A 14,380-nucleotide genomic window follows, 5' to 3' on the forward strand; every position below is an offset into this window, starting at 1 on the left:
TATGGATAGGCAAGGGGCAGCATCTACAGCAGGCATCTCCTCGACCCGGGACAACGCATCAGGTCCCATGTTGAGGCAACCTTTCCGGTGATGGACCTTAAAGTGGAACTGTTGCAGGCGAAGTGTCCAGCGGGTTAGGCGTGAGGAGGTTTTAGGGCAGTTGAACGCCCATGCCAGTGCTGCGTGGTCAGTGAAGACGTTGAAGGGTCTTCCCTCCAGGTAGTGTCTCCACTTTTCGACAGCCCAAACCACTGCCAGACATTCCTTTTCAGAAGTGCTGTAATTTTTCTCTGCTCCAGTTAAGGTCCTTGATGCATATGCCACCACCTTTTCTCCCTCCTCTGATTGTTGAGTGAGGATGGCACCCAATCCAACCTCACTGGCGTCTGTGTGAACCTGGAAGTCTTGGTTAATGTCTGGTTGTATTAACACTGGTGAGTTTTGCAAAGCTTGTTTAAGTGCATCCATACTAGTTTGACACTCTGGAGTCCATTCCCACTTAACTCCTTTCTTTTTGAGGTGGTTCAATGGAGCAGCAATGTCAGAGAAGTGGGAAATAAACTTATGATACCACCCGGCCAGACCCAGAAATCGTTGCAAGGCTTTGAGATCTTGCGGTGGGGGGAACTCCGCAACGGCTCTGGTCTTCTCTCGATCAATCTCCACTCCCCTCTCAGAGACTATATGACCGAGGAACTTGAGCTGTCGCTTGAAGAAATGGCATTTCTTCATGTTCAGCGTCAGGTTGGCTTGGGTAAGTCTATGGAAAAACTTCATTGTGGAATAATCAGAACTCTGGATTTTTTGCCTTTGGGATTTCGTCACAGGACAGCGTTGCTTCACATCGCGCTCCCGGACTTTTAGGAATTAGCCGGTGAGGCCGATTCTACTACACACACACACACACTTACTGTACATGATACGGGACTAATAAGGACACTTCCTCCGCTTATATTACGAGGTATTTTTTATTTTTCTTGATATGAGATGTATATATATTTTTTTGGTACAGCTTGGTGTTTATTTTTTATTTTTTTGTAAATACACTTTGGGTTTAACTGAATGGATGTTCTCCGTGAGTTCTTTTTGCTAAACATTCAGACATAACATTTAAGAAGGGTCAAGACCGTAAAGTTTTATTTGTGTATTATCACCTATAATCTAGGCTGAGCGTTACAACATTACTAATCTGGACTAAACAGGAGGGCGGGACCTAAGCCAGTTAAAGTATTTATTCTAAGAAACTGCTAGTACTTATCAGAAGAAGCAGTCGAACAACAGGAGAGATCAGCAGTCTGTGAGTGTTTACTTTTCCCAGTAGATTTTAGCGCGGCTGTGTTGCTAGGAAGTGTGTTTTACCGTGTTTTTACTATGGTAAAAACGCACGTGTGACTTTGTTTGTGCGTCGTGACTGGTTAGTTTCGCTTGACTAAACAGGAGGGCGGGACCTAAGCCAGTTAAAGTATTTATTCTAAGAAACTGCTAGTACTTATCAGAAGAAGCAGTCGAACAACAGGAGAGATCAGCAGTCTGTGAGTGTTTACTTTTCCCAGTAGATTTTAGCGCGGCTGTGTTGCTAGGAAGTGTGTTTTACCGTGTTTTTACTATGGTAAAAACGCACGTGTGACTTTGTTTGTGCGTCGTGACTGGTTAGTTTCGCTTGACTAAACAGGAGGGCGGGACCTAAGCCAGTTAAAGTATTTATTCTAAGAAACTGCTAGTACTTATCAGAAGAAGCAGTCGAACAACAGGAGAGATCAGCAGTCTGTGAGTGTTTACTTTTCCCAGTAGATTTTAGCGCGGCTGTGTTGCTAGGAAGTGTGTTTTACCGTGTTTTTACTATGGTAAAAACGCACGTGTGACTTTGTTTGTGCGTCGTGACTGGTTAGTTTCGCTTGACTAAACAGGAGGGCGGGACCTAAGCCAGTTAAAGTATTTATTCTAAGAAACTGCTAGTACTTATCAGAAGAAGCAGTCGAACAACAGGAGAGATCAGCAGTCTGTGAGTGTTTACTTTTCCCAGTAGATTTTAGCGCGGCTGTGTTGCTAGGAAGTGTGTTTTACCGTGTTTTTACTATGGTAAAAACGCACGTGTGACTTTGTTTGTGCGTCGTGACTGGTTAGTTTCGCTTGACTAAACAGGAGGGCGGGACCTGCTGTATTCAATAAAGAGGTATTAGGTGTGTATAAAATTGGTTAGTGCACCGCGGCAGCGGTCGCGGCAGCCCTCGTGTGAAGCCCTCATCGTGTTAAGACCGAAGAGTGTAAAGACCAACGACTCTACCTGTGCGACTCCACCGAGCAAGGACACCAACAAGGCACTTGAGTATTAATTTTCCCTATTTATTCCTTTACTTTCTCGTCTACACAACTTTTTCATCTGATCTATTTGTTTGTGACCTTACACTATGTGTTTTCAAATCCCTACTATTACTAACACACGTAAATCAAATGTCACACGTCAGAGGCAGTCCAATCCTAACAACCTGCGTACTTTTCCGGTGTCTTCTAGTACTATATTCTCTTTTCCTATTGGTCTCTGGAATTGCCAGTCCGCTGTAAACAAAGCTGATTTCATTACATCTATTTCTAGTCATTTGGGTCTCAGTCTACTGGCCCTGACTGAGACCTGGATCAGACCACAGGACACTGCCACACCAGCTGCCCTCTCCACTAAATTCACTTTCTCACACACCCCTCGCCTGACTGGAAGGGGTGGTGGTACTGGTCTGCTCATCTCAAACGATTGGAAATTTGATCATTTACTAACTCTGTGTGACAACAGCTCTTTTGAATCACATTCAATTACTATCACTAGCCCTATTAATATCCATTTTGTAGTTGTATATCGTCCCCCAGGGCAGCTCGGCAGTTTCTTGGAAGAGCTTGATGTGCTACTCTCGTCCTTCCCTGAGGATGGTACTCCTCTCGTTGTTCTTGGAGACTTCAACATCCACCTAGAAAAACCTCAGGCTGCTGATTTCCACACTCTGCTTGCCTCATTTGACCTCAAGCGAGTATCTACTGCGACTACTCACAGATCAGGTAATATATTGGACCTTATCTACACACGCTACTGCTCCACTGACCATACACTGGTCACTCCACTGCACACCTCAGATCACTTCCTCCTCACTCTCAACATCAACCTGCCACGGAACACAACACACACTCCTCCACAGGTCACTTTTCGGCGAAACCTACGCTCACTCTCACCCTCTCGTCTATCCTCTCTGGTCTCATCCACACTTCCTCCACCTGATCAGCTTTCAACACTAGATACTAACAGTGCAACTGATAATCTTTTCTCCACTTTAACATCCTGCTTGGACACCTTCTGCCCCCTTTCCTCCAGGCCAGCCCGCGCCACACCCTCTGCCCCCTGGTTATCTGATGTTCTCCGGGAACATCGTTCGAAACTTAGGGGTGCAGAGAGGAAGTGGCGCAAATCAAAAGATCCTACTGATCTTGGTCTTTATCAGTCCCTCCTCTCTTCCTTCTCTGATAATATCTCTACTGCTAAAATGACTTACTATCACAACAAAATTAACAATTCTTCAGACTCTCGCATGCTTTTCAAAACCTTCTCCTCTCTTCTCAACCCTCCTCCTCCTCCTCCTTCATCAACACTAAATGCTGACGATTTTGCTACATTCTTTATAAATAAAACAACCTCCATCAGCGGCCAATTTAGCAATCCACAAATTGACACACACACTTTTCCAGCTAACACGCACTCTCTACCCTCCTTCTCTCTACTCTCAGAGACAGAAGTCTCCAATCTCCTCCTTTCCAATCGCCCTACCACCTGTCCGCTTGATCCTATTCCCACTAACCTACTTCAAGCCATTTCATCCTCAGTTGTACCCACACTCACACACATCATAAACACCTCTCTTCACACTGGTACCTTTCCCACAGCATTTAAGCAGGCTCGTGTAACCCCACTGCTTAAGAAACCCACTCTAAATCCAGCACATCTGGAGAATTACAGACCAGTATCTCTCCTTCCATTCGTCGCGAAAACACTTGAGCGAGTTGTTTTCAACCAGATCTCTTCCTTCCTTACACAGAACAACCTCTTGGACAACAATCAATCTGGTTTCAAAAGCGGACACTCAACTGAGACGGCCCTGCTCTCAGTAATTGAAGCTCTGAGACTGGCAAGAGCAGCCTCCAAATCCTCAGTTCTCATCCTGCTGGATCTGTCTGCTGCCTTTGACACAGTTAACCACCAGATCCTCCTGTCAATCCTAAAGACGAAGGGCATCTCGGGAACCGCACTCCAATGGTTCAAGTCATACCTCTCAGGTAGGTCCTTTAGGGTTTCGTGGAGGGGTGAGGTGTCTAAGACACAACATCTAGCTACTGGAGTGCCTCAGGGCTCAGTGCTTGGACCACTTCTCTTCTCCATCTACATGACATCACTAGGATCTGTGATTCAGAAACATGGTTTTTCCTATCACTGCTACGCTGATGACACACAACTCTACCTCTCATTCCAGCCCGACGATCCGACGGTAGCTGATCGTATCTCAGCCTGCCTGACAGACATTTCTGGCTGGATGAAGGACCACCACCTTCAACTAAACCTTGCGAAGACAGAGCTACTCGTGGTCCCGGCCAACCCAACACTTCACCACAACTTCACCATTCAGCTAGACTCGTCATCCATAACTCCATCTAGATCAGCCAGGAACCTTGGTGTGGTAATTGATGATCAATTGAACTTCACAGACCACATTGCAAGAACTGCCCGGTCATGTAGATTTGCCTTGTACAACATTAGGAGGATCAGACCCTTCCTATCAGAACATGCTACTCAACTCCTTGTCCAAGCGCTTGTTTTATCCAGACTTGACTATTGCAACGCTCTCCTGGCTGGTCTTCCAGCTTGCACAGTCAAACCTCTGCAACTGATCCAGAACGCCGCAGCTAGAGTGGTCTTTAACGAGCCGAAAAGGGCACATGTCACTCCTCTCCTCACAAAACTGCACTGGTTGCCAGTTGCCGCTCGCATCAAATTCAAGTCACTGACGTTTGCCTACAGAACAACCACTGGTTCTGCTCCCTTTTACTTTAACTCTTTACTTCAGACTTATGTGCCTTCCAGGAACTTGCGCTCTGCAAGTGAACGGCGTCTTGTGGTGCCATCTCAAAGAGGCACAAAATCTCTTTCTCGGACCTTTACCATGACTGTTCCCTGCTGGTGGAATGATCTGCCGAACTCAACCAGAGCGGCTGAGTCCATAGCCACTTTTAAGAAACGGCTGAAGACACTTCTTTTTCGACAGCACTTGATCCAGTAATACTAACACTTTCTCTCTACTACTCTATTCTGTTCTATTAAAAAAAAAAAAAAAAAAAAAAAAAAAAAAAAAATGCGTTTATTTAAACTGAGAAGGGTCATAGCACTTGCATTTTGTTGTCCTACTGCTAGTTTAACTGCTTCTATTGTTCTCATTTGTAAGTCGCTTTGGATAAAAGCGTCTGCTAAATGAATAAATGTAAATGTAAATGTAAATGTAAATATTAAGAATCACAATAGTAACTGGGCTGCACATTTACATTGTGAACCCCCTTTCTGTTCACATAATCCCCTTCATTGAGGTCTTGATGGCAGTCTATGGTATAGCCTATGATACCAATCACGTTAGTGAAGCCTGAGTGGCATATCTGTAATCGGAATGGTCATGATTGCATGATGTTCATAAATTATGATACCAAAAAAAAAAAAAAAAAAAAAATGCTTTAAAAACAGTGGCTTGGAAATTCCACAAAAAAACCTAAAACTGTTTTTTAAACCTAAAAGCGACAAAAAACGACAATTTCACGAGTCACGAGAAAAAAATATATCTCTCAGAAAGTGCACTATCGCGCTGCACTGGACTTTCCGTATCAGCTCCGCTTATGAAGCCGGGATCCAATCCTGTTAACAGGAAATAAGCTGCTCCCGAGCAGGTTTAAGTTTGCGCACCTGTTGCTATGACAGCAAGTCCAGGATGAGCGTTGAAGAACCAAACAATCCAAGATCATGCCAAATCGCCAACAACCAAATCCAGCTAAGTGAGTTAGCGACGTACGAAGAACGGGTCCCAGGACTGAAGACACAAGGAGAATAAATAGGGAGAGCAAACAAAGCAGGTAACGAGGGAGGACAGGTGGGGAAATGAACTAATAATCAGGTAACAAGATGGGAGGGGCTAGACAATTGACAGGAGAGCACATGGCACAAGGAAACGCATGACAAGCCATGTGCTCACAACAAACAGGACTAGAACACAAAACGAGACATGAACACGCAGCTAGTGAAAACTCATAAGCCACGTGTTCACAAAACACGACAATATGAAAACGTTTCGGTTACTAACGTAACCTCTGTTCTCTCTAGAAGAGGGAACGAGTATTGCGTAGTTACTACGCTACGGGAAAGCCTTTCTTTCTCGAGATACTGAAGCCAAAAATTATCCTTAATTTTTATAATCTTGTCAACGCAGTGCGGCAGCCTGCAGACCTAGGGCAGGCTTACTAGCGTGCCCATTGGCTGCCCTGCGGCAACTGCAGCAGCCTACCGCTGAGCCCTTGGCGTGACGTCACGACCAATGAGCGCGCTTGGCGCGCTTAATGCGTCACAGCCCGCGAAAAGGGGTGTGGCTTAGCGTATAAAAGCGGGGCTCGGAGGCTGCTTCTCTGGTTTCTGTCGCATGAAGCGAATGAGCTCGTGGCGCGAGCACGGCGGGCTACGCAATACTCGTTCCCTCTTCTAGAGAGAACAGAGGTTACGTTAGTAACCGAAACGTTCTCTTACGAGAGGTTCTCTCGTATTGCGTAGTTACTACGCTACGGGAACACCCTTGTCAACGCCGTGCGCGCCCAGCATCCACTGAATGAGTCCCAGGGAGAGCCCGGGGAACGTGATAGCAGAGAGCCGGGCGGCCCACAGAGGGCTAGCGCCGTACATAAGCACACACTAGGGGGTTAGGAGCGGCACGGCCGGTCCGAACTGACAATTCCCTGTATAGTGCAGCTCAACCAGTAGAGCTAAATCACACAACGTAGCCCGCGCACAGATAGTGGGCTGGCATACGCGAGACTTAGACTGATAACACTTTCGCCTGCAAGGCGGGAACATCCAGGTTGTAAAACCTAACAAATGTGGAGGGGGAGGCCCAGCCTGCCGCTGCACAAATGTCATGAATGGGAATCCCGCTGGACCACGCCCACGACGAGGCCATGCCTCTGGTGGAGTGAGCTTGAATGCCCAATGGGCACTGCAGGTCTTTAGACGCATAAGCAGCAGCAATAGCGTCCACTATCCATCTGGACAGGCTGTGTTTCGAGGCGGCGAGACCCTTGGTGCGCCCGCCAAACGAAACAAAGAGCTGTTCCACCACTCGTTTGACTGAAGACAGTGCTATCAGAAAAACGGTTTTGAGCGTGAGGTATTTCATATCCACAGTTTCCAAGGGTTCGAAGGGATGCGCTTTCAGGGCCTCCAAGACCAGTGAAAGATCCCACATAGGAACCGAGGGGGGTCGCGGGGGGTTCATCCTCCTGGCTCCTCTAAGGAAGCGGATGACGAACTCGTTCCTTCCTAATGCGCGGCCCAGCTCTGAACAGAGAGCGCTGAAATGGCCGTGACATAGACTTTGAGCGTGGAGGGGGACCTGCCCGCGTCCAGTAACTCTTGAAGGAAACACAGTACTCGCGATACCCCACATGTCTGTGGATCGAGCCCCTTAGCAGTGCACCATCTGTTAAACACTGACCATTTCGACATGTAGAGCCGCCTCGTAGAGGGGGCTCTAGATTGTATGATCGTGTTCATGACCCCGTCTGGCAGATCAGCGTGTAATCGTTGAGGCTCCACGCATGCAGAGACAGCGCTCTGGATGGGGATGCCATATCGAGCCGCGGGCTTGAGAGAGAAGGTCTCTCTTCACCGGTATCGGCCAGGGGGCTGAGTCTGCCAGCTGTATTAGATCCGGGAACCAAGCTTGGTTCTCCCAGTATGGGGCTAAGAGGAGCACTGTGTGGCGCGCTTCCCTGATTCTCTTGATGACCTGAGGCAGCAGAGAGACCGGGGGAAAAGCATACAGCGGGCCGCTGGGCCAGGTCTGGGCCAGCGCGTCCTCGTTCTTCGAGAAGAACTCTGGGCAATGAGCGTTGTCTTTTGACGCAAAAAGGTCGACTTTCGCTTTGCCGAAACGGCGCCACAGTGACTGGACTGTTTGGGGGTGTAGAGACCACTCCCCAGGGGGAACGTTGTCCCTGGACAGTCTGTCGGGGCCCTCGTTCAGGTGGCCAGGCACATGCGCGGCTCTCAGCGAGCGCAGAGTGCTGAGCCCACACGAGGAGGCGTTCCGCCAGGGTGCAGAGCGTCTTTGATCTGACACCGCCCTGGCGATTCACATAGGCCACTACCGATGTATTGTCCGTGCGGACTAGAACATGGTGACCGTGGAGGAATGGGAGGAAGTGTTTGAGCGCTTTCTCGACCGCGAGCATCTCTAGACAGTTTATGTGTAGGAGATTCTCCTGGTCTGACCAGCGGCCATAGACCGGTCTGCCTTCGAAGAGCGCTCCCCAACCTAGGTTGGAAGCGTCTGTCGAGACAACTTTCCGGTGTGAAATCACTCCCATAGACACTCCTGTGTGATACCATACGGCTGCCAGCCAGGGCTGCAGGGCTGAAATGCAGCTCTGATTCACTTTGACTCGCAAGCCGCCGGCCGCCCAGGCTCGGTGGGGCACGCGCGCTTTCAGCCAGCGTTGAAGCGGGCGCATGCGCAGTAAGCCCAGCTGGAGCGCTGCTGCAGCTGAGGCAATATGCCCCAGGATACGCTGGAATGTCCTCAGCGGAACCCGGCTGCCTATTTGGAGGGATGCGGCGAGGAGGCGGATGCGGCGCGCGCGCTGCTCCGACAGTCTGGCCGTCATAGCCACCGAGTCCAGTTCTATTCCAAGAAGGAAATTGACTGACGGGGCGATAGCGAGCTCTTGGTCCAGTGACCGAGAGACCCAGATCCTCCAGATGGCTGAGAAGCGCTGTTCTGTGAGACACAAGTTCCGTCTCTGACAGCGCTAGAATAAGCCAATCATCCAGATAATTCAGTATTCGCATTCCCTGTTTTCTCAGGGGAGCGAGAGCCGTGTCCATGCATTTCGTAATGTACGGGGTGCCAAAGACAGGCCGAAGGGCAGGATTGTGTACTGATATACTCAACCGTTGAAGGCGAATCTCAAGAATGGCCTGTGACGGGGAGTTATCTGGATCTGAAAATATGCGTCTTTTAGATCGAGAGAGATAAACCAGTCTCCTGGGCGAATCTGCGCGAGGATTTTTCTGGTTGTGATCATTTTGAACGGCCGTCTCATGAGGGCTTTGTTCAGATGTCTCAGATCTAAAATAGGTCTTAACGCTCCGTCCTTCTTGGGTACGAGGAAGTAGCGGCTGTAAAAGCTCGACTCGCTCAGAGAAGGATGAACCTGTTCTATAGCCCTTTTGCGCAGCAGCTTCGCTATTTCAGCTTGAAGCAGGTGCGCAGCTTCTGAACTCACTTTCGTCTCCGTCTGTGCTTGAAAGCGCGGAGGGCGACGAGCGAATTGAAGCGAATAGCCGTGTTTTATAGTACTCAGCACCCATTCTGACGCGCCCTGAATAGCTTCCCATGCTTCCGCATGCATAGCTAGGGGTCGAATGGTCTCTGGGTTCAGATCGCCGCGCTGCGCGGGATTGGGGAACCTGTATCAGAGAGGATGGAGCGGCGTGCGCGCCGCTGGTGCTCGAACACGGGGGCTGGTAAACAGTAGTGGCCGGCTGTACAGCGTTCGGTAGCTCGGTCCCAGAGGATGGAGCGCGATTTGCTGACAAACACCCCTGGCGCGAAAGCGGCGTGGGGATTGTAATGTCTAAAAGTGAGTGCGCGTGCACGTGAGCGGGCGCAGAGTTTACACTTATGACACGGCCAGTGTTTGGGAGCTTAGAGGGTGTGCGACCCGAGGTAACTGAATGGCAGAGCGAGCAGCGGGTAGGTGTGAGCACAAAGTTGTGGGCACATTTACTACACTTAGTACTCGAGCGGCTTGTGTCCGCTTTATGAGAGAGCGCTCTATGCGCGTTACCATGGGGACCATGTTTGTGTGAAGCAGTGAGCACATGGGAGTGGGCACATTTTCTACACTTATGACACCTTCGGCCAGAGCCGGAATGTTTGTGAGCTTTAGAGGATCTGCAACCCGGGTAACTGTGTGATAGAGCGGGCAGCAGCTAGGTGTGAGCACAGAGTTGTGGGCACATTTACTACACTTAGTACTCAAGCGGCATGTGTCCGCTTTATGAGAGTGCGCTCTGTGAGCGTTACCGGGGAGACCGTGTTTTGTGTGTAGCAGTGAGCACATGGGAGTGGGCACATTTTCTACACTTGTAACACCATCGGCGTTATAGAGCAAATGCTTTGATGGCTCATATGTTTAGACGCTCATAAATACTCAAGCACCATCCTGTGAGATGCGGGTTCGCTTTCTGAATGTAAGAAAGCTGGCCGCGAGCTCGGAGAAGCCAGCAGAAAAAAATATTTTTCTGCCGCCAGAGCCGGATTTGAACACGGTTCTCCAGTGCAGAAGCGTAATATTCTGCCACTGAGCCACAGGGGCACACATGAGCTTCCAGTTGGTGCGAGCATATGACCGAGCGTCGTGTTTCGGCGTTTGTTTGCAGGCGCGCGTGTATTAAAACAGGCCCGTTTACTGCAGCATTAGTATTTCCAGCCGCCTGAACTTAGAGGGGACTGAGAAATATTTAACCCGTGAGACGCGGGTTTGCTTTCTGTATGTAAGAAAGCTGGCCGCGAGCTCGGAGAAGCAAGCAGAAAAAAAGTTTTTCTGCTGCCAGAGCCGGATTCGAACACGGATCTCTGGTGCGGAAGCCTAATGTTCTGCCACTGAGCCACAGGGGCACACATGAGCTTCCAGTCAGTGCGAGCATATGACCGAGCGTTTGTTTGCAGGCGCGCGTGTATTAAAACAGGCTCGTTTACTGCAGTATTAGTATTTCCAGCCGCCTGAGCTTAGAGGGGACTGAGAAATATGTATCCCGTGAGATGCGGGTTTGCTTTCTGTATGTAAGAAAGCTGGCCGCGAACTCGGAGAAGCAAGCAGAAAAAAGTTTTTCTGCTGCCAGAGCCGGATTCGAACACGGATCTCTGGTGCGGAAGCCTAATGTTCTGCCACTGAGCCACAGGGGCACACATGAGCTTCCAGTCAGTGCGAGCATATGACCGAGCGTTTGTTTGCAGGCGCGCGTGTATTAAAACAGGCTCGTTTACTGCAGTATTAGTATTTCCAGCCGCCTGAACTTAGAGGGGACTGAGAAATATGCGAGGATTGGAGGAAGTCCGGCCTAAGCGGGACGAAATCACTCTCTCTTCCTCCTTTCGCCGGTGCTCGTGACGTCCGCTCTGATATCCCTTGAGAACGGCGCAGTTGCGCGGCTCGAACAAAGGGAGAGAGAGCGGGAAGATGTCATTATGTGCTGTGACATCGTTTGTTTGCAGGCGTGCGTGTATAACAACAGGCTCGTTTACTGCAATATAGATATTTCTAGTCGCCTGAGCTAGGAGGGGACTGAGAAATGTGTGAGAAACGGAGGTGGCCGGAGAGTGACGCGCGCGACCGAGACGCGGGGTAGCTTTCTTATAACGTAAAGGAAGCCAGCCCGTGACCGTCTACTTCTGACATCCCTTGTGAGCGGCGCCTTGCGCGGCTCGAACAGAGGGGGAGAGGGCGTGCGTCATCCGGGGGGGGGGTAGCTTCCTTGTAACGTAAAGGAAGCTATAGCCCGTGACCGTCCGTTCTGACATCCCTTGTGAGCGGCGCCGTTTGCGCGGCTTGACAGAGGGGAGTAACCAGCTGGTCTGCTTCACCCCCTGATGCGACGGCAGTGCGGGCAGAGGCCGGCCGCTGCGCGTCGGTGAAGGGCGGGGGAGAAGGAGAGAGCGAGGCTCGCGGGAGGGGCTCCGGCGAGCGCTCAGCTATAACCACCGGCTCGGAAGGCCTTTGAGAGCGGCGTTTTTTCTTACGCGGCCCGGAAGAGGCAGCCGGAGAAGGTGGAGGATCGTGAAACATGGCGAGTCGAGCCCGCAGGGTCGACATCGGCAAGTCCTCACACTGTTCGCAGCCGCCCGTGAAGGGCGCGGGCTGCGTGGTCGAAACCCAGGCAGAGAGCGCAGATCACGTGGCGGTCTCCGTCGCTGAGCGCGGCTCTGCACGAGCCACAGGATGAGCGAGGCATTTGCAACAACGCCTCGCGCTCTTTTAGATGCAAAGTGTGTCGCGGGGCGAACACACAAACACATACAACACAGAGCAGTAAAAGGATATATTCGCCGGATAGCGAAGCAGGCAGGGAAAGCTGAAGGCGGCGAAGGCGGCCGGCGTCCTCAGGCTGAGATCCTCGGCGTGCTGGTCGCTTGTTTCGACGGCGGCTTCCTCAGAGAGCAGCGATGCGTAGAGCTTCGCTGAAAAGACAGAAATCAGAGAAGCAGCCTCCGAGCCCCGCTTTTATACGCTAAGCCACACCCCTTTTCGCGGGCTGTGACGCATTAAGCGCGCCAAGCGCGCTCATTGGTCGTGACGTCACGCCAAGGGCTCAGCGGTAGGCTGCTGCAGTTGCCGCAGGGCAGCCAATGGGCACGCTAGTAAGCCTGCCCTAGGTCTGCAGGCTGCCGCACTGCGTTGACAAGATTATAAAAATTAAGGATAATTTTTGGCTTCAGTATCTCGAGAAAGAAAGGCTTTCCCGTAGCGTAGTAACTACGCAATACGAGAGAACCTCTCGTAAGAGAACACACAGCCAGTGAAAAACAAGCACAAGACAAGAAAAAACACACGCAGACAGAAGAGCGCGCGGCTTGAGCGAACTCGAAACCGCGCGCGCTCGCGTGACAAGACAGCGCGCACGAGAACTGTGCACGCTCGCGTGACAAGACAGCGCGCACGAGAACAAGCGAAAGCTCATTCCGTGCGCTCACAAAAGAAAACAAACACTCGGAGCATTGATGTCCGAATCCCGACACAGAGCCGAAACCTAACTAGACAGACGTGTCGGGATCCAAACACCATGCCCCGCACATATAACAAGGCACGTAGACAAGTGCACGGCCTAAGCGCGCTCGAGACCGCGCACTCACACAGAGACGAGACAAAACCAGGAGTGTCAGAGCTGTCACAAAACCAAGAGGATTAACTAGACCGAAGTGACAGAACCCTGACAAATACCTAAATTAAAAAGGGGAAAACATATGCATGTGTGAATTGTTCACAATAGATCCATTACACTCATTTAGAAAGTAGATAGGATGGAATTTCTTGTTGCGCAGACTTTAAGTTAACTTTTACCAAAGATTAAAATGCTGAAGTTCAGTCCCTGAAGCGTTTATTAAATTGTCTTGAGTAAAATTGAAACGCAATGTACCTATTGTATATAGGCCTAACCCTAAACATCAACTTTTAAACAGTAATCTACATTATGAATTACCATAACGCACGGTTTCGTGAGGTTGTGTGCAAATCCGGCAGGAAGAGGGATCAGCCATTTCATGGGATTTACCATAGGAATACATCATTTTGGCACCTTTTAACAGTTATAGCGCCACCAAGTGGCCAGTCGCCGCGCATCATCTTTCACGTGCATCATGGGAAAATTAGCAATAACACTAGAGTTTCAGCAATGAGTGCTTGAACCCCTAAATATCAAAACGTGTGCAGAATCAGAGTCCGTTAAAGCTCGCGCAGGAGGACTCAGAGACAGATCCACACAACTGCAGATTCAAGAGGTCAGATGGACAGATGTAGAGCGTATAATTGTTGACTTTAACAATAAATGAAGTTATTTCAACAATTAATTATATCAAAATCCGGTGATGCGTGCGCCGGTGGCGCCGATGAGTTGGCAGCCTGTAGCGTGCAGCTGTGTGTAGTATTGTGTTTTAAGTGTCTTTTTAAAGTGCTTTTAAGTGTTTTTAATTTTTTAATTTTTTTATTATTTTTAGCGTCGGATTCATGAGGATAAATTAATCAATTGATTGTTATGGAGGACTTGATATCGGAAAAGTTTATGCGGGCAGAGGACTGTAACATTAGCCGAGAGGCACCTGCTTTTGTATATACCCGGCGAGAACTACTAGACCTGGTACAAGGTTCAAAATTCGGGATTAAACATGATATCCCAAAGGAAATATTACGGAGGAGACACCGCGGAATTAGAGCTGGGGTGAAGAGAAATAAGAAGAGTAGAGAAAGAGTATGGAAAGAAACCTTTAAACCAGCCCTGCCATCTATCACCATGGGAAATGTTTGCTGTTTGACTAACAAGCTCGAA

At 49.5% G+C, this 14,380-nt stretch overlaps 1 protein-coding gene across 1 annotated transcript; it reads left to right on the forward strand.

Annotated features, from left to right (window-relative positions):
• Positions 1 to 2,408: 2,408 nt before the first annotated feature.
• Positions 2,409 to 5,348, forward strand: LOC307167885 (uncharacterized protein; the record flags this gene model as incomplete). The annotated part of the gene is made up of 2 exons (XM_079887191.1): positions 2,409 to 4,311; positions 4,506 to 5,348. 2 exons carry the CDS (start codon positions 2,409 to 2,411, stop codon positions 4,526 to 4,528), a joined length of 1,926 nt encoding a protein of 641 aa, XP_079743317.1. The 3' UTR covers positions 4,529 to 5,348.
• Between the last annotated feature and the right edge of the window lie 9,032 nt (positions 5,349 to 14,380).

This window comes from Squalius cephalus (genome assembly GCF_949319135.1).
Source record: "Squalius cephalus genome assembly, chromosome: 11".
NCBI classification, from domain to species: Eukaryota; Metazoa; Chordata; class Actinopteri; order Cypriniformes; family Leuciscidae; genus Squalius; species Squalius cephalus.